We start from the raw sequence: 21,433 nt of genomic DNA, 5'->3' as shown, positions 1-21,433 counted from the left end.
AACCTCCATGCCTTTTCAAATACATCATTTCCTCTGCCTGGAATGCTCTACCTGTGCTTTGTTTACATAGTAAAATTCTGTGTTTCCATCAAGATTACTGCTGTGAAATGCAACTACTCTTAATTCTTTCATTTTAGGAGTTTAACTTAACATTAGCAAGCTGTTTGCATTTCTTTTACTATACAGCTTATTAGCGTCCCATTATTTTGTCTTCTGATGATGTTATATAACAACTATTACTCTCTTTTGCCCAATTAGTTGTACATATTCTCCTAGTTTACTCCTAATTTACTCATTTACTCCTCTCTTTTTCTCTTTCTCTTTCAATATTTAGTGAATGCCTATGAGGGCCGGACATTGTGTTAGTTGTTTTGCCCACATTATTTCATTTATTTCATTTACATGTCACAGCAGACTTATAAGTCATTATCTCTATTTTACAGTGCACTAAATTGAGGTCTAGAGAAGTCAAGTTACTTGCTCCAAATTTCCAGCTAGTAAGCAGGGATTTTTGTGGAAATACAATGCCCTATTTTTTTCCCTACTCTATTACACTGGCTCCTTTCTCTATAGTTTCAATTGATTCCTCTATATGTGTCTGAAATCAATCTTTCGGTGCCTTTATGGGGCTAGAGTAAGAAAGGAATTTTGGCTTCTTAGTGCTCAGGGTCCATCACAGTGTGACTCCCTAAGAGGAAGTAACTAAAAATAATCCTTGGACAAGAGAGACTTGGAGAAGGTGGCTATAAAATAATTGGGATACAAGCTCACATCTTCCCTACTGCAACCAGGAATGCTTCTACCCTCAGTAGGGATGGCAGTGACACCACAGGTAATGTTGAGCCCAGTAAGGCAGCACTTGGTGGAGGGTGGTAATGGCTTCTTCAGCTTTTCTTGAAACTGTCACAGAGCTCGGTAGGTCCTTAGTGAGGCCCAGGATTGAGTTTTTCGTTCTATAAAACTTTTCTTTTCTTTTTCTTTTCTTCTCATATCTTCCTTTTTCTTCTTCTAGTCCTGCCCCCTCCCTTCCCCTTCTACTCCTCTTCCTCTTCCTCTTCTCCTTCTCCTTCTTTTTCATCCCTTCTTCCTCTTGTTTCTCCTCCTCCTCCTTCTCCCCCCCCACCTGCGTCATTAATCTTGTCAAGAAGCATGTGTTTTGATAAGGTATACACTATAATCATCTTGATAAGTAGTTTTTGAATTTTTAGTAAATCAAATCAAAATAGCACTCAGAAAGGGAGCATAATGAGGGTATGTTTGAGCTGCAGATTAAATTTCAGTTTTCAAATTTGATCTTAGGTGACCTTTATTTTTAGAACTATATAGGAAGAAAAATCTGCGAAATTTTATTAAAGCTCTTTATTGTGGAGTACTTGATAAATAAATAACATTAAGTACACTCCTTGAATGCTGCACAATAAAGATTTCAGCAGTAACTTCAGCCTTGGTCAGTTCTTCCCGCATTCCACGTGATTCCAGGAGAATGCACACCATTCAAACAGCTCTTGTTTACCAAATAGCTAAAATTTGCCAGATTTACATAAGTTATTTTAAATGTCCATGGCTCTGCAAAAGTGGATGATATGATACAGATTTTACAAAGGAGGAAACAGATTCAAAGAGGTTTATGCTGCTTGCCCAAGTTTATGCTATTTACCATAACTAGTAAGTGACATTGCTGGGACTCATAACCCAGTCCCTCTGACTCCTAAGTTCTTGCTTCTGCCACCACACCATACTTCTTTGCTAATTAACAAATAGCTAAGAACAAGTAATAGAAATTTCACAGTCTATGTTATAGTCTTTTAGTCTCTGGAATGAATATTAATTTATTGAGAGATTACTGAATTCTCCTCCTCATGCTCCCCCATCATTTTCTCAACAGAAAGAAATGTCCTCACAGTGAGCCACTGTAGTCAAGCCATGACCTACACCTCCTTGCCTCATTCCATAACTCTCTCATCCTCTTTTGTCTTATTGCTATTTCATCTCCCACTAGATGCAAACTCCTAAAGGGCAAGAGCTATAATTTCTCTTTCTCCTCTACAGACTTCAGCACAGGGCTGGACCATTGGGGTTTTTTTGTTTGTTTTTTGTTGTGTTTTTTTTGTGCGGTATGCGGGCCTCTCACTGTTGTGGCCTCTCCCACTGCGGAGTACAGGCTCCGGACGTGCAGGCTCAGCGGCCATGGCTCACGGGCCCAGCCGCTCCGCGGCATGTGGGATCCTCCCGAACCAGGGCACGAACCCGTGTCCCCTGCATCGGCAGGCGGACTCTCAACCACTGCGCCACCAGGGAAGCCCTGGACCATTGGGTTTTCAGTAGGTATTTGTTAACTAACTTTTTTTTGTCAATAACAGAAGTACCTTCTCTGGCCATATTAGAAAAGCAGCTTCCTTAATTGCACAGTATGGTGAACAGGAAACACACCTGTTGTGAATGGTGACTCAATAAATTGGGGACTAGGATGTGCTTGGGGACACCCCGTTTTGGTTTCCTCTCTGAAGTATGGAGTTTAACCCCCTTGTTGTATAGATAGGGATGCTGAAGCCTAGAAAGTGTAAATGATTTGTCTCAAGGAAACAGGGAAGCCTAACAGAGCTGTGACTATTTTAAATCTATGTTTAAAGCAGACAATACATGCACATGGTACAAAATTTTTAAATCACAAAAGGTTAAAGAGTGAAAAATAATTCCAGCCCCCCATCCTTCAGGCATGCAGTTCTCTTCTTCAGAGGCAACCAATATTTATTAGTTTCTTGTGTGCCCTTGTATACATAGTATATTCATTAATAGACACATATAGAAAATACATAAAGTTTTCCCCAGACAATTGGTGTTCTGTGCTGTTTTGCATATTTTTTCCCACTTTACTATATATCTTAGAGATTGTTCCACTCAGTTTATACAGAACTGCTTCATTTTTAAATGGCTGAATTGTATGACTCCATCTATTGATGAGCATTTATGTTGTTTCCAGTCTTCTGCTATTATAAACAAAGTTGCAGAGAATGTTCTTGTATATGTGTCATGCCACACATGTGCAAACATGTGCTGGGTCAAAGCATATGTACATTTCAATTTTGAAAGCTTTTGCCAAATTGTCCTCCACAAAGGTTGTAAGACTATGCAAAATTTGTATTTGACAAAATTTATAAATGAAATAGTTACTGTTAATTTTACAAAAGAATGATTGTCTTGACCTTACAGAACTGTTCAATACAGTGTTTCTTTAAATGATCAATCCCCACTGTACACTCAAATGAGAATTCAGTTTAAAGAAATGTGACTTATACACTACTGTTCAGGAACACATCTATTGGGTAAAGCATGTGAAGATGGCAATATGTTTCTAAAATGCAACTGAGGCTACATAAACTGTGCTTCTAATCATATTACCAAACCCCAGAGGTGTGATCAGGTGAAAGTGTGTGGAGAAAAGAACAAGGGGGTCAGACTCAACTAGAAGGAAGTAAAGCTACCACAAGGGCAGGACTGGTGTCGTGCCAATAAACTGGGTTTCTGTCTGCGAGGGGGCAGGGGTCAGCAGGAAGTCTTGATATTTGTACTGTTCACTAATTTCCATGATGTAGATACTCTTATCAGGACCAATTTCAAGCTACCAGTATGACAGCACTGAATGTGAAATTATGAAGATGCTCAGAATTGGTATTTATGAATCACTACAAACCAACTCCAGCACAACACTGCACAGAACCTAAGGGTAGACAGCTGGAGAACATACAATTTGGGTCTGACCAAATGTCAGATGACCTTGGCAGAAGTGAGCTGCCTATTCTTCATAGTGTTTTCCTTGGTGAGGTTGGAGCCTGTACTTCTCCAAGATGGTCTTTCCAAATCCCATCTGAAGAACATTATCTGTTTGGTGCTCCCGACACTATTCATCTGAGTGGACTGAACCTCACTAGTCTCTCGAGAAGCAAAAAAAACAAGGAGTTTTGTAAATTCTCAAGTGCTATTTCAATGTCAAACATTCATCCTGTTATTAACCTGATGTCAGCTGCAGAACTACATAAGCAGTCAACTCATGGGCAAGGTCCAACATCAGCAGTTCTCTCCCCTAGCTGCACATTAGAAACAATAGGGGAGTGTTAAAAAAAGTCATAGTGCCCACCCTTACCCCCAGTCAATTGAATAAAAACTACTGAGAGTGAAACCAGGCATAAGTATTTTGTAAAAGCTTCCCAGATGATTCTGACTTGCAGCCAAGGTTGAGAATTACTGCACTGCACTACCTGGTTCTGCCATCGAATCAACTCTTCCTACCACCTCCCCTCCCTTATCATATGCCAGTCACACTGACCATCTTGCTGTTCCAACAACACACCAAACACATTCATGACTTTAAGGCTTTGTATTTGCTATTACTTCTTTTGAGAATTTTTCCCCCTGACTCTTTGCATGTCTGGTGCTATTATTCAAGTTTCAGCTCAAAACCTCATCCTCAGATAATCTTTCCCCACTCTACCTAAATTTACTCTCCTATTCTATCACAGCACTCTGTATTATTTCTTTCATTATATGTATCACCATCTGAAAATATCTAAATTATTATTTATCACTCATTTATTACTTGTCTGTTTCCACCAAGATCACCCAACTTGAGGGCAAGGACTTTGATTGTATTATTCACTGTTGTTTCCCTGGTTGCCTAGAATAGTGCTTGGAACATAGTAGGTATACACTCAAAGATTGTCCTTTAACCATCAGATGATAGTTATTAAACATCTTCTATGGTTGAATTCAATGATGTATTCAAATATTTCATTGTGTTAAGGTTTAAACTGCATAGCATTGCATTCAAGGCTATTTGTGACCTAGCCACCATCAAACTTGTCAGCCTCACCTTCTACTTGCTGTCCTCTTGAAGCAGGAGGTCTATATGAATTGCAGTAGCTAGGGAACGTGGTCTGGAACTGAACACTGCAGGGTTTTCTTTAACAGAGAAGTGTATTTGTGTGTGTACTGGGGGCAGGAGGCAGAGGATGGAATGTTTGTGGCCAGGGCAGGGGCCAATGAAGAGAGTAGCATAGTCATAAGAAGGTTGCTCTTGGAGGGGAATAGAAGACAAGATAGACTCAGTAACATTATACATAACTCATCTAATGTACTGATATTTTCCCTTTTACAAATCACTTGCACATGCATTCTATATTATTTGTTTTGTATAACTCTAGGATGGAGGTAATGCCATTATTTATATCCTCATTTTTTTAGATGAGTAATCAAGGTTCAAGGTTTAAGGCCTTGCCTGAGGCCATTTGGAGCTGGGATTTGACACCTGCTGTTCTTTCTGACTGCCAGTCTAGTACTCTTTACATTTCTATTTTGTGGAGCTTGGGCCAGACTGTGGAAAGTACAGAAAGCCAAGAAAAGGAGTGTGGGCTTGATTCCTGTTCCCCTCAGTAGAGCTAACTATAACATCAAAAGAATCAAAAATGATCATGGGTTTATAACCACTCCCAAGAAGCATTCCTGTTGAGCATTAGCTGAGGGGCCTGGCTGAGGGCCCATCATGGTACTGGGTTAACGGCCATCTGTGTTTCTGGGTGGGTGGGACAGGTGGGGGAATGGTTGCAGCCCTAGAATCACAAGGAGTCAGCTACCTTATAAGTTCTTCTCACAAACGACTTGCCCTGTGGCAGGGCACAGACTGTGTTGTTTAGAGTTTTCTAGCCTGTTCCACAGGCCAAAGAGCAGTATTCTAGGAGAAAAAAACAGTACTAGGAATCAATAATGCTTGGGATTGCTTTTCATAGAAGAGAGACCTTGGGTGATTAGGCCAGAGGTTCTAGGCTGCCTCAGCCCCAGAGAAAGTAATGTCCACAGGATACATGGCCCTAAACAGGCCTTGGTCTCCTTCCAGTATATGTAGGTCACTCAGGGAAGAGGCACTTAGCTACTTCTTTCTGTAGGGTACTGTCTTTGTTTTTCAGAGAAAGCCCTTAAAGTCAAGAGATTTGAGATTGGAAAAACAAGATAGGTATGCAGACTGGCTTCAGCCCTCCTAGAGTCACACTCAGGGACTCTGAGACTCCCATCACAAATACTAATGTGAATAGAAGACTTCTGAACCTACCTTCCTTAGTCTGCTACTATTCTCTTAATGCCTAACATATTCCCATCTAGTTATAGATCAGGGGGAAAAGATGAAGAGAGAAGTAGAGGAACTTCCCTGGTGGTCTAGTGGTAAAGAATCCGCCTTCCAATATAGGGGACATGGGTTTGATCCCGGGACAGGGAACTAAGATCCCACATGCCACAGGACAACTAAGCCCACGTGCCACAACTACTGAGCTCACATGCCTCAATGAGAGAGCCCACCTGCCACAAAGTACAGAGCCCACACACCACAACTACAGAGCCCATGCACCACAACTAGAGAGAGAAAACCCGCACACCACAAGTAGATAGAAGCCCGTGCGACACAACAAAGAGCCCACACTGTGACAAAAGATCCCACGTGCCATAGCTATGACCCAACACAGCCAAAAAAAGAAAAAGAAAAAAGAAAGAAAGAAAGAAAAAGAGAAGTAGAAATATGGGTCACATAGTGATTCAGTAAGACCACAGGGCTGGTCCTCAGGTCTTCCTCCTTCCTGCTCTATGATCTTTTACTATTCTGTGCTACTTCTTTCTTTGAAATATAGTGTCAGGGTCCATATGAGAAAAGATATCACATTGATAAAGACAAGCATCTATATCACAGGTCACACAGACCTGGCTTCTGATTCTGCTTCTGCCACTTATTAGCTGGTAACTGTAGGTGAGTCATTCAGCATCTCTGAGCCTTATTTTCCTCAACCCTAAATTAAGAATAGTAGCTACCTGGAAGAATTTTGACAAGAATTAAGTGAGTCAGCATCTTTAAAGGCACCTGGAATAGTACCCAAAGCACAGTGGGTTACCTCCTCTCTCCATTGCTTTCTCTAGGAAAGTCAAGGATTACTCTTCCTTGACACTAGGAAGAGGCAATGGGTATATGTAGAAACTACAGGGCAAATAAGTCAGGAGAGAGGCAAATATTCAATAAAATATTTGCTTGGTTTTATAGTGGTTCAGTAGAAAGCATATGGTAGCCTGGATTGAAACTGGGCTATATTCTTTGGTCTCAATAGGCACTCTGTATCTCATGTTTCCTCATAAATTGAGGGTAACGTTCTGTACCCTCCCTACTTTGAAGAAAGGCTCAGCAAGATAATGAATATGAAAATGATTTTGAAGTAATAAAGCAAATATGCAAAGAACATTGTGGGCAGGAAAGCTGAGTTTTAGTTCCATCACTGTCATTGATGCATTGTTTAACCTTGGTCAAGTCCACTCTGCTTTCTGGATCTCAATTTCCTCACCTGTAAAATAAGAGTGTTGGACTATATGATCTCTGCAGAGGTCCTTGCCTCTTCTGATATTCAAGGAGTTTATTATTTAAATAATAATAATAGATAAGATCTGTATAATGCTTTATGCTTTATGTTATTTTTACATCTATTATCTTATATGAGAATAGCACTGAACTGCTAGACTGGGGATAGGGAGACATGGATTCTTGTTGCTACTTTGACATTGACTCATAGTATGACCTTAAGCAAGCTTTTTCCATTCTCTGAGTCTAAGTTTCTTAGTCTGTGAAATAGGAGATACTGAGGGTTGAACTAAGTCATGTAGGTCTCTAAACTTTTCCACAAAGCCCTGGGGAGTCCTATAGAGCTTTTCTAAGGTGTACCACAATGATAAAGCTGCAGAGAAGGGGAGAAAAGGAGAGGTCTAGCAGAAGTTCTAAGTTTCCTATGCCTGCTTCAGGCACATTAAGTTTAATTTTTATCTGTTACGTTATATGGGGCCTTTATGTAATGTTTCATTTATTAAAAAGGTTCACCACAAAAGAATAAAATAACTTGAATGGATGTTCTCTAAAGCCTTAAGTTTTAAAAGTGGGATTCAATAACATATGTTGTTTGATAACACCATTGTTGTTTTTCGAATAAAATAGTATATTGTGAATATCCTTCCAAGTTAAAAAATAAGACACTGACTGCAGTGCTCCTTTGCATGAATATAGAATAATTTAATCATTCTCTTAATGTTGGACATTTAAATTTTTCCAATGCAGTCGTCCCTTGGTGTCTGCTGGGGATTGGTTCCAGAAGCCCTGGTTGATGCCAAAATATGTGGATGCTCAAGTCCCTTATATAAAATGGCGTAGTCCACCTGAAACTGTAAAACTCTTAGAAGAAAACAAAGGCAGTACACTCTTTGATATCAGTCCTAGCAATCCTTTTTTGGATCTGTCTCCTCAGGCAAAAGCAACAAAAGCAAAAATAAACAAATGGGACTACATCAAACTAAAATACTTATGCATAGTGAAGGAAACCATCGACAAAACAAAAAGACAACCTACTGAATGGGAGAAGATATTTGCAAATGATATGTCAGATAAGGGGTTGATGTCCAAAATATATAAAGAACTCACACAACCCAACATCACAGAAAAAAAAAAACCCGAACAACCCAAACAATGAGCAGAGGACCTGAATAGACATTTTTCCAAAGAACACATACAGATGGCCAACAGGCACATGAAAAGATGCTCAACATCACTAATTATCAGAGAAATGCAGATCACTAATTATCAGAGAAATGCAAATCAAAACCACAGTGAGATATCACCTCACACCTGTTAGAATGACTGTCATCAAAAAGACAACAATGGACTATTACTCAGCCATAAAAAGAAATGAAATTGAGTTATTTGTAGTGAGGTGGATGGACCTAGAGTGTCATACAGAGTGAAGTAAGTCAGAAAGAGAAAAACAAATACCATATGCTAACACATATATATGGAAGGTAAAAAAAAAAAAAAAAAAACGGTACTGATGAACCTAATGTCAGCACAGGAATAAAGACATAGACATAGAGAATGGACTTGAGGACACCGAGGGTAGGGGAAAGCTGGCGCAAACTGAGAGTAGCATTGACATATATACACTACCAAATGTACAATAGCTAGTGGGAAGCAGCAGCATAACACAGGGAGATCAGCTCTGTGCTTTGTGACCACCTAGAGGGGCAGGATAGGGAGGGTGAGAGGGAGGATCAAGAGGGAGTGCTTATGGGGATATATGTATGCATATGCCTGAATCACTTTGTTGTACAACAGAAACTAACACAGTATTGTGAAGCAATTATACTCCAATAAAGATCTATTAAAGTAAAAACAAAAAACAAGTGTTGGAGAGGATGTGGAGAAAAGGGAACCCTCATGCACTATTGGTGGAATTGTAAATTGGTGCAGCCATTATGGAAAACAGTATGGATGGTCCTCAAAAAATTAAAAATAGAACTACTATACGATCCAGCAGTTCCACTTCTGGGCATTTATCTGAAGAAAATGAAAACATTAATTCAAAAAGATTATATGTATCCCTATGTTCATTGCAGCATCATTTACAATAGCCAAGATATGGAAGCAACCTAAGTGTCCATCAATAGAAGAATGGATAAAGAAGATGTGGTGTATATATACAGTGGGTATTATACTAAGTGAAATAAGAGACAGAGAAAGATAAATACCATATGATTTCACTTATATGTGGATTTTAAAAAACAAATGAAAAAACAAAACAGACTCATAAATTCAGAGAGCAAACTGGTAGTCACCAGAGGGGAGGAGGGTGAGGGGTTAGGAGAAATAGGTGAAGGGAATTAAGAGATAAAAGCTTCCAATTATAAAATAAGTCACAGGGCTGTGATGTACAGCATAGAGAATATAATCAATAATATTGTAATAACTTTGTATGATTTACTAGGTTACTAGGCTTATCATGCTGATAAAATCCTAAAGCATATAAACGTCAAATCGCTATGTTGTACAACTGAAACTAATATAATTCTGTATGTCACTATAGTGCAATGAAAAAGAGAAGAAAACTATGAATAACAAATAAATAAATAATAAAAATAAACTGGCATAATAGAATGAATACAGTTGAAATTTCGATCCATGGTTGGTTGAATCCACGGATATGAAACACATGACTATGAAGGGCTGACTGCATTCCCTGTTTAAATAATGCTACACTGAACTACTTTCTTGTGCTTAACTTATTATCTTCTTATAAAACATTCCAGAAGTGGAATTACTGGTTGAAGTTTATGTGAATTTAATTTTTTTAGATATATGGCAAAATTGCTCTCTAAAAAGTTTACACACCCACTAACAATACCTTTTCACCAGTAATTAGTATTAAATTTTTACTAGTCTTCCTTGTGAAAATGATATCTTATTTAAATTGTATTTCTATAATTATTAATACAATTGAAATTGCACAAATTTCATATGCTTACTGATCTTTTGTGGTTCTTCTTTTAATTGCCTGTTCATGTCTGTTGCCCATCTTTCTGTTGTATTGTTCATTGTTATATGTCAAGGAAATTGACCACGGCTTTTACATACTTGATACTGATATGTATTTTTTAGTTCATGATTGTCTTTAAATTCTATTATTATGTTTGTTTCACATAAGAAAGTTTAAATTTTTTCTAGTCAAGTGTCAGAATTTTTGCTTATGTATTCTTTATTGTCATGTTTTAAAAATCCCTTTTGGACCTTCAAAAATTAAAAAATGTTCACCTACAATATTTCAATATCTAACAATATTTCAATAATTCCTTTTTGTTTTTTTTATTGACATATTTAATCCATCTGGAATTTATTTTGGTTTCAACTAGTAATTTAACTTTATTATCTTTTCCAAATGAATAACGAGTTGTTCTGACACCATTTAATGAATAAATCATCCTTTCTTTACTGATTTAGAATGACATATTACATGTGCAGAGTCTGTTTTTGGCTTTTCTGGTCTCTTGCACTGATAGGTCTATGCTGAGTCAATACCAAACTGTTGTAATTATTATGGCATTATAATACTTTAAATGTCTAGTAGGAAAAGTCTCATTACTCTTCTTTTTCAAAAATATCTTGGCAATATCACACATTTTATTCCTTTAGATAAACTTTGGGATAATGTTGCCAAAATTTTGTTTGGATTGGTTTAAATTTATAGATTTGACTGGGGAAAATACTGGCATCCTTGCAGTATTGCATCTTCCCATCCAGAAACACTGTACATCTTTCCATTTAATTCGATCTTTTTTTACATACCTCAATAAAGTTGTTTTGTTTTGTTTTGTTTTTAGTTTTGTTTATATAGGCCCTACACTAACACTCTCTTTATGAAGCATGAGAAGTCCTACTTCTTCAGTCTTCTCTATAGGTTCATAATAAAGATGATGACTTGACCCTCTTCTCATTTGCATGATGTGTTGCCACAGATGGTGGGTAACTCCCCTACTTTACCTCCTCAGCTCCAAATAGGATTTTTCACAATGAACAAATTGAAAAAAACCTAATCAGACGTTGACCTCAGCTCATACTGCATGGCAGCACCAAAGGGGCTGACAGAAAACAATAGAAATGGGGAGTCTCTGGAGAAAATATCTGAAGCCAGTCCTGTGACCTTTGTTTCTGCTGGAGCTTTGAATCAGACTTAAGGTTTATGATGGAAGAATAGGACCCATGAAGAAAAATGCAGAACACTATCAGGCAGTCAAGAATTTCAGAGCCAGCTGGCATGCAGAGGGCCTCATATCAGTTCATTATGTGACCATTCACAGGGATAAAGTGTTTGAGCTGTTCTAATAAGAGAGTTATCAAGTATTTAAATGTGCGATCTGTTTGTAGTTCTAGAGTTTGGACTTACCTCCTTCAGCATGTGAGAGGGGTTTTTATATTTTGCCAGAGTTTTCACAATGACATTTTTTGTGAGACTGATTATAGGTTGTTGATAAAATTTTGCTGTTGGAGGTCAACAGTGTCAAAGAGCCAGGTGTAATGTTTGTAGAATCTGAGGAGGAGAAGAAGATGGTTTGTAGTTTGTGTTCTCTATGTTAATTATTCAGTCACCTTGGCTACAGCATGGGAACAGAGGACCTTCTAGGACCATCTTGGAGCAGGCCCAGATCCCATTTACACAGTTCTTTTGTCAACTGAGAAGGCCATACACTTACTAGATAATAAACAAAGATACTTAACATCCTCAGAGTGCTCAGTCTTGAGACTACACCCACCCACAACATGTCTCCTTCGGATGCATTTACTAGATCTTGTGCTGGCTCTACCAATTTCCTGTGATTTGGGGCATGTCATTTCAATACCTTGAGGCCATTTTCATAACTGAAGAGTCAAGCAGTACTTTGGGACATTTTATTAGAAGGCTTTTAAAGTCCTTTACAGATCAAAGATTATCTATTTTTAATAATATATAATTATTATGTATTATTACCAATGGGTCAAAGCTACAAGGAGACAGACACTGAGTTTCCTGGAAGTAAGAGCATCATAACAGAGTCCAGAAATGAAGTGGGCTGCAATTCAAGAAAAGGTGGGGCAGGGATGCTATAGAGGGGATTCAAGCTTTTTATGGAGAAGTAGGGGTGGTGTGACCAGTGTTTAAAATTCTTTCCAATATGTAAGATTCATAGCCTTATGGACTATGATATGGAACAAATAAACTGTGTGGTGCCATGCAGGTCAATTTCATTTTAATGAGCATCATTTTCTTCAGCTGTATAATGTGGTATATAGTAATCCCTGTTATACTTAATTTGTACAAGATTCTTATTAACTTTTGTAAGCTAATCAAATGGGATGGATTTTTATTTTATTATGTTTTATATTAGGTTTTAATTTATTATTACTTTATGTTATTATATGTTATTTATAATACATAAATAAATAGGTATTATATAGTAGAGTGTAAATGTAACCTTTATATGCACTAGGAAACCAAAAATTCATGTGACTCCCTTTACTGGCATATTCACTTTATTGCAGTAGTCTGGAACCACACCCACAATATGTCTGAGGTCTGCCTGTAGTCTTGAGGTTTGCAGCAGCACTGATACTGTGGGGGTGTCCCAGGTCTAGAATACCCACAGCACTGGAAATGAACCCACTGGAATTTGGTACAGGGCCTGCCTTCTAGGAGTTGACACCTAAAGGCTATATGACAATCATCAAAGCACCATCCATTCTGTGCACATATTTCAGTCCTCAGTTTGCAGCAGAAAGAAGCTGTTAGCAAATTATGTGTTCTATTTATACAAGTAAAATCCTGCAGTATGGTAGAAAGGGTATTGGCCTAGAGGCCTTAGTTTTTTCATTGTTGAGTGAAAGTGATGACAGTACCTACCTCAAAGCATTGCCAAGGCGATTTATTTAAATAGCATATGTAAACCCCCTCACACAGGCTTTGTTCATAGTAAGTGCCTATTAAATGGTAGTTTTTCTTCCTTAAGATGCCTCCAATTCAGTGTTCTTCAGGCAAGTCACCTCCCCAGAACTCATCCTTGGAATGAAAGTGTTGTCCTGGGGTGATTTTTAATAGTTCCTTCAAGCCCAGCATTTCAGAGTCCTTTGACAAAGGGAAGAGAAAGAGGGAGGGAGGGAGGGAAGGAAAAAGAAAAGGGGAGAGGAAGGAAAAGAAAATTTTGCTAACCTGGTTACAATGAATCTCCTACAAAAAATAACCTACTACAATAGATGTGACTGTAATGTAAATTTTAGACTGAGTGAAGAGAGAGGAAAGCTGAGCTATAGCTAAATTTGTGGGCTTTTTCCCCGATATCAAATAGCAATTGTGCTTCATTTTTTATTCCTTTTCTCTACCACAAACATTCTTACTCTGCCAAAAGAAGCCTCCTTAAAATCTCAGTCTATCCCATAAAGTAAAGCACAGAAGTAAATGAGAGAAAAAATACCAAGGACTTGGAGAAAGAAAGGGGTGCGATGAAGGGATGCACAAGCTCAGTCTGGGGGGCAGGGCCACAAGTGTAAGTTCTGCATGTTTCAGAGCAGCAGGGTATGTATCGCTGTCTATTTCTGCTGGTGACCCTATGTGCCTCTGGATCTCTCTGTTCCACTTGAGTATTCATTCAGTCAGTGTTTATTGAAGGCCTACTGTGTGCCAGGCCTGTGCGAGGAGCAAGGAGACAAAGTATTGAGTGAAATATGTGTTTCTGAGTGGACCTCCATGTTTTTCTTTGAACAGCTATAATCCTAAGGATTTCTGAGTCTGAGAATGTGTGTGGTGTGTTTGTGTGTGTATATTTCTGTGTATCTCTCACAACTTCACATGTGCATGACAGTGATTGTTTTTCTTCTGCTATCTTCAGAGGACTTCCTTTCATTTGCTGTGTTCACTTTGCAAAGAGTGGGCTTTATCTGTTTGATTTTTACAACCTGAAGGATTGAGGGTATGATCACTAATATTTTAAAAACAATTAAAAATCACATGGAGTTCTCTTTTATAGAAGGCTTAATTGTATTATGAAAAATAAGCATGTTATTAGCTCAAGTATGATCCTATGATGATTACAGAAGTCAGGAGAAGGGAATATTGCCTGAGCCCAAGTCTCTGCTATGCCATGCTAAAGGAGTGACAATTTCCACCATATTTTCTCATGGACATTATTGACTTTTAGTAAAGAGCATCTTATTTAAAAAGCCAGTACGTAATCCTAATAAAGGAGTATCAGCAGGACCTGAATTGTTCATCCCTTTGAAAAACACCTATGAAAACCAAACAATATAGCATTGAATTAAGCCATCCTGGTTTAATAGTTAGAGTCTTTGTGATCAAATTGTATGGGACCATTTTCTATCCACTTCTCTCATTGGGCAGGGTATATCGTCACACCTTTTCTGCCTAGAAATACTTTCCAAAGAGACTCTGGCAACACATTAACAGGACTGTCTACTCTTATATTTGTTCTCCCAGGAAAACAGAAGTACCTGTGTGCCAGCAGAAATGATTGCACCATCGATAAATTCCGAAGGAAAAATTGTCCATCTTGTCGCCTCCGGAAATGCTATGAAGCAGGGATGACTCTGGGAGGTACAATATTTTTCTTCCTCTTTCTCCTTCTTCCTTTCCCTCCCTCATTCTCTTATTCTCTCTTTAAACCAGATTTTCCTCTTTGATGCTTCCATGGAGGCCAGCCATGCTCTAGATACAGGCTGACCCCTTCATATCCTATGTGGCCATCAGCCAGCTGGTGCTTTTCTTTATCTTTAACCATGCCACACCGCACTGTGGGGCTCAGCATAGGAGCAGGAGTTGTGAAGCAGGGATCAGGACCCATCAGAGGGTGAGTGAGTGTGGACTTGACTATGAAGGGTTCCCCAGGGGACATAATGGTAATGACCTTCTGTTGTTAAATGGTGGCTAGGATGAGAGAACTAAGGAATCCAGAACAGCCACAGGTGCAGGATGACCCAGGCACAGGCTGGCCCTGAAAACCCAGGAATATCCCTCAGTTATCTGCTGCCTGTGTTGTGGAGTTGGCCACCTGGAATGAGAAGCTGCTTTTCTTTGGAGCCTATGACTAGGCTGCCAAGCAGAGCCAATTTCCTATCCCACATCTCCCAGGGATGAGCAGGCCTTTTAATCATTTCATTTTGTTTGCAAATCTATTGACCATTTCCAAAAGCATTTTTTTTAGTAGCAGAGTAACTTGACAGAACAAAGATACAGCTCTTTCAAGGGTAATCCCCCATCGTAATGCTCTCTGTCCTTTATTCTATGTCTACCATAATTGTTGTCACTATTACAGAAAGGTTTGGCTGACACTTACATTTTCCCCCTTCAAATTCCTCATTTCTTCATGTTTATATCTACTCAGTGCCAGGGTCCTCTCTACTGCCTGCTGCTTCCAAAAACATGCACCTTTCATGAGAAAAACTAGCTTATTAGTCTACTTTGATTTGGAAATTTGAAGAAAGGCAAACCTGTTTCTGAACACCTGAAACTGTAGCCTCATACCTGATTACTTATTATCAGCCTGGAAAACCCAAGTTCCTATAATTCTGCCCTCTCACCTCCCCTTCTCAAGGCTGATTTAGAGTACTTGTTTATCATTGGCTTTCTGCAAGGTGCTTAATACCTTGTCTGCCTATGTGCATATTTACAGAAACCAACATGGTTGTTTTCTAACCATGTGTGGGTCTTCATGTGGGTAACTGTGTCCTCCCCTCCTCACAGGCTAGTGATAGTCTTTAAACAGACCAAAGTACTAAAAATGAATTGACGCAGATTCAGCTTGAGACAGCCTCTCAAGTAGTGTCTAGTACTCCTAGACATCGCAGCCAGATGCTCTGTGAGTGGTTTTCCAGGCAACCACATCAAATGAGATTCAAATAATATAAGAAAAGTCAACTTTGTTCTTCTTTGCTTGGCTTACTACAGAAAAATCCTATAATTGTGGTCTACAGTGGGGAGGAAGAAACAGGACTGGGTGTGGAGGGAGAGGGCAGAAAGATAGCCAGGAAAGTTGATAAAGGGGTTGACAAGATGAAGTGTTCTCCATATGAATGTTGTCACAACATTCATGGTGGGGGGTCACCCCATGGTGAGAGTTCTGATACTTTCGACTCTCAATTATTTAGCCCTCTGTGAATTATGTATAAGATATGGGGGCTCCTAGATATGGAAAACTTTTGCTTAGTTTTCCATCTGCTGATATGAATTGCAAGCCGCTTTGACACAGGTAAAGTTTAATGGTAACAAAAGTCCTCATAACATTTGGGCCCAAATCATAAAATTAGTTTCATGTATCAGCTAACATCCTCTGTTATAAAGCAGACTGTGACATGATTACAGTGAATCTCTTTTGAAAAGAAGTTTGTGTATAACAATTTCACTATTCCATATAGCAGTCCGACATAAATCTGTAAATTAATTTCTTGAAGAGAGTGGTAAAGTAAGTTTTCAGATTGATTTATTAAAGTGTTCAAATTTGAATGGGCTTGGTCAATACAATGAAAAGAAGCTGAGAAGTGCTGTGGCTGGCTTTGGTTCCAGTTCCCTTTTTACATTTACTGAGTGTCTGCTATGTACAAGGTACCATGCTAGGCAATAGAACTTCAGGCAGGCAAACTTCCAGAAATGTCCAAAAACTACAAGGATTCTTGATGTCCTGTAAATGATCTTGCCTTTGGAGTCAGGCAGACCTAGGTTAAAGGCCCAGCTCCATTATTCACTGTGCCCCTTCTAAGCTTCAATTTCTTCATCTGTAATTTAGACATACCATTCTTACAGAGCTATGATAGGGTCAGATGACATGATGAATGTGAACATGCTTGGTAAATGACAAAGTGCTAGACAAATGTGAGGACTTATTATAATAGTAAGGTCACTGGTAATTTAGCTGGTAAGGCTCTACACAGCACTTCCCAGTTGGCTTTAATCCTGAGTTACTTAGCATGCCCTATAATATGTAATAGCTCCAACAGGCAGACCATCACCAGAAATCATCTCAAAACAAAAGTACCATCAAGATCCTACTTGGAAGCTGATTCTAGTAATTAAGGGAATCATATATTATGTTCAAGTACCACATCAGTAAAAACCCAAATGTTTACCCTCTTAGACACCATTGTTTGAGAAACAAACCTTTCCATTTTGCTAAACTTATCTTCACATTCCTTGCTTCCCTGCTGCAAACCCTTCCCAGTTTATTGTTAACTTGCAAATTCAGTGTATACTATACCTTTACTCAAACAATGGAAAAAAGAAAGCAAGCATCAATACAGTGATCCTTCTGAATATATTGGTAATAGACATCCTTTTTCACAAGGTGTGGGTTTAGCATCAACATTTTGATCACCTTGAAGGAGATTTTGGATAATTTTGTTTTATTTTTCCCATCACTCAATTTAAAATTGTATAATATCTTCCAAAACGGCAACTAAGAATGTAGCTTTGGTCAAATCCCTTCTCCCATCTGAGGCTCATTTTTCTCATCATAAAAACGAGGTAGTGGGCTTCACCAAGGACCTTTTAGGCACTACCATTTTGTGATTCTATGTCTAAAGTCACAGAGAAAGGATTGTAGATGTATCAGCCCTTTTTTGGATTGTCTATTCACTGTTCCAGAGGTATAGATTAGTCTAGACTTGAGTGCATTGACTTGCATAGTAATTTTAGCTACCTCAAGTCACACCTAAATAAGATCTATCATGTATCTAGACTGTATGGATAAGTTATTGATGGAGTAGAGGGCAGAAGGACTGTCTTTATATCTTAGAGAAGCTGGCACTCTGCAGCTGATGGCTGCTTGGTCTTGATGCCTCAAGGTCTCTAATTTGGCTTTCTCTTTAGTGTTCCCTCTATGTTTGGTGATGGAATCTCCTCAGCTCAGAGATACTTAAAACACATACCCTTTTCCTTTCTGCTTCTAGGCCTATCTACCTGCTGATTCTTGTTATCTTAGCAGCTCTTGGTGTTTCTGAAAGGATCCTGGAGGTGGTTGGATTCTCAGAGTGGTTTCCTTAAAGCCTACCTTCAGGCTCTCAACTGCCCATCTACAACAAGGATAGGCCTTTCTTTGAACATGGTTCATTTCTGGCTGCTTTTGAAAAACCACATGTTGCTAATTGCTTCAATAATCTAACCTCCTTGCCTACATTTTGTTTAAGAAATTTTTTAAAAATATAAATGTCCAAAGAAGCACCTTCTCCCTGATGAATTAACTGCTGCTTTTTCACAGTTCATAATTAGAATAAATATACAGCCATTTCTTACTTTTCTTTGCACTTCTCAAGGATATACTCCCAGTTTCTAAGATGGAATAAGAAGGAAAGAATTACCTTTACCCGCCATATTCTTCCCTGACCCTTCCTTCCTTCTCATTTTCTCTCTTATTCCTCCCTAAACATTATTTCTTTCTGTGTTATGCAACTTTTGAGTTCTCAACCTTTAATAAATGGCTTTGGCCCCTGCCTACTCCCTCCTCTCCTGAAACATGGAAAATGGTAGGCCTTTTAGGAATTTCAGGTAACAGCCAAACCCCAGAAGAGGAGAAGAAACATGGAGCCCCAGAGCATGTGAGAATCTGAGGTGTGCAGCATTTTCTTCAGAGGTTACTCTAGCATATTTGAGAAGTCTCGTTCTTACTAGGAGGCTGAACTCCACATCTGAGACTCAAAACTGTTAACAGATCTGTAGGTTTTAACAACCTCCATGATTCTCTAGTTGAGAGGATGGCCTGGTCTGATGTTGCCATGGACACTATGAACATCCTTGTCATTTCCAGTGTTGAAGTGTTGAAGCGTTGACGTCAGCTCTTTCATCTTTCCCCATGCTCACGAGCAGCCCACCATTGTTACTTCTGGATCACATGCCCTGGATGCAAGAGAGTGATTCCAATGCTGAAATACCATTTCATGGTTTGGTTCTTCAGCAGAAAAGTTTCACAACATTTATTCATCCATCAAACTATCCATTCATCTTTCCAACCAGCCAACTAGCTATCCCTTTCATCTTTCCATCCATTCACTCATATATTTATCCCTTTAACACATATTAATTGAGTGCCAACTATGTGCCAGCTTCTGTGGTAGGCATTTTGGGGGAACATAGGTGAATGAGATACAATCCCTGCCTTCAGAAAGTTAAACAAGGGGAGACAGACCGTGATAACTAATACACCTTAACTTTAAAGGCTAAATAGGAAATGAAGAAGCTGGGAAGAAGTTTAATGAGGTAGAGGGAAAGGAAATTCAAGGCAAAGGGCACAGTTTGAATAAAGGCAGAAAGACATTTAAAAAATTCATTGAGGTTTTGAGGAATAGCACAAGTAGTTTAATATGGCCAGATCTGGAGAAAGGGGGAAGGCAAGCTGAAACCACACTGAAAATGTACTTGGTTATTATGCTAAAAGGTTTGAACTTCAGGCAGTTGAAGAGCTATGACACGGAATAGACATGTTCACATACCATTTTGTTTATTTGCATGCTTGTTTTTTAAGAGAATTAGCGATGACATGAATGCTGTATAGATGAGGGCTTAAATTTTATAAAAAGAGATAGTATGCTAGGTAGAGAGAGAGAAAGAAATTTCTAGCATCGATTTCATTAAACACCTAGGATTATAGCCTTGGTTCCTGGGGTTAGTTGCCTCTGCTTGGATTGATACCTGTAAGTGCTGACCATGTGCATAAGTCCTTCCCTTATACAAGTCTGCTGCCTTGATCTGGGCCAGTGCTTCTCAGTATGGGTTCTGAGAAAAATAGTTCTGTGACATGATACATGAAAAATTATTTTTATGGTTAAATAAGTTAGGAAAACTTGCATATTATGGTCTTGATCAGGAAGATTTACAGTGCATGTTAGCATATCACAGACCTTGTCAAGTATTGCAATAAAGTAACCTGAGGAGCTTGGTAATTCAGGATTCCCAAATTTAACTCAAGCACAGAAACCTGTTTTCACATAGTACCTGTTAATATCCTATAAAACCACTGTTTTCTGGAATGTACTTTGGAAAACTTGGTTATAGATAAATACTCTATCCTATAAGTAGGCAATACCCCAAGCCCAGGTCATCCATTTTATAGATGTGTATACCTACATGTATATTGCTCACAAGGAGAATCAATTAAGAATGACTTCATGACCAAGAGCAGACCATCTTCACCACATCTCAACTGTATGCACCAGAGGCTACTAAAACCACTAAAGTAAACCATGTTGGGTCTGTAGTATTATTGTCATACACAAAGGATAGGATATAATTCAGGCCCAAGTTATCTAATAGCCACAGGTACATATTCCTGACCCAAGGAGCATGCTAGATACATAATTTCTGAGAAATATAATGACTTCTAGCATCATGCAAAGTGATCACTAAATATTTTGGCTATCTAGACATTCTACCCTAAAGTTTAACAGTCCTTTTGTGTACTCTCTGACTAGCATTCCAACATCCACCCAGAACCTCATCATGGTGCTACCACATACACTCATTGCTCATGTAGGAGGCCTAGAAATCACAGATTTTAAGAATTTGTGTCCCACTGCCCACACAATGATTGAATCCCCTCTAAACCCTGTTCAGCAAGCAGCAGAGTATCATAAAGAATCAACAATGTGGAACTCAGTTAATGGAATTTCCTCCCTTCTACTTGGACTCTGTAGATTAGAGCCCAAAAAGTCTCTAGGTTGAAGATGTAAGCAGTAAGTCTCAATTCTAAGAAGTGCTACTCCCCACACAAATTTCTTAGATACTTGAGTGCTCTTACAGATCAGCATAACTGAGGCATGCACAGAGGAGCAGAATTGCCCTATAACTTTTGACACCAACCTGTACAACATGTGGCTCAGCACTTACAGTTTCTGGTTTTGTTTTGCTTTTTTTTTTTTCTTTTGGTTTTGTGTTTTAAGAGGTCCTGTGTATAGTGGAAATAGCATGGTGGACTAGGATACATACAGGCCTTGTTTCTAGTCCTGGCTCTGGCACTTAGTATCTTGATGACCTTGGATAAATCATTAGATCGCTCTGAGCCTCAGTTTCTC

At 38.8% G+C, this 21,433-nt stretch overlaps 1 protein-coding gene across 3 annotated transcripts in view; it reads left to right on the top strand.

Moving 5' to 3' along the window:
* Positions 1 to 21,433, top strand: part of AR (androgen receptor) — a 162,824-nt gene that overhangs the window by 117,006 nt on the left and 24,385 nt on the right. Inside the window, exons 3-4 of one of the 3 annotated variants that reach the window (XM_060137407.1) lie at positions 14,859 to 14,975; positions 18,352 to 18,413. In XM_060137407.1, coding sequence (XP_059993390.1) covers positions 14,859 to 14,975; positions 18,352 to 18,413 — 179 coding nt within the window. Of the gene's footprint in view, positions 1 to 14,805; positions 14,976 to 18,351; positions 18,414 to 21,433 lie in introns of those variants that run through there. The other 2 variants (XM_060137406.1, XM_060137409.1) reach the window with 2 other exon arrangements.

Source organism: Lagenorhynchus albirostris, chromosome X (genome assembly GCF_949774975.1).
Source record: "Lagenorhynchus albirostris chromosome X, mLagAlb1.1, whole genome shotgun sequence".
Lineage (NCBI taxonomy): Eukaryota > Metazoa > Chordata > Mammalia > Artiodactyla > Delphinidae > Lagenorhynchus > Lagenorhynchus albirostris.
This window is presented reverse-complemented; position numbering and strand designations above follow the sequence as displayed.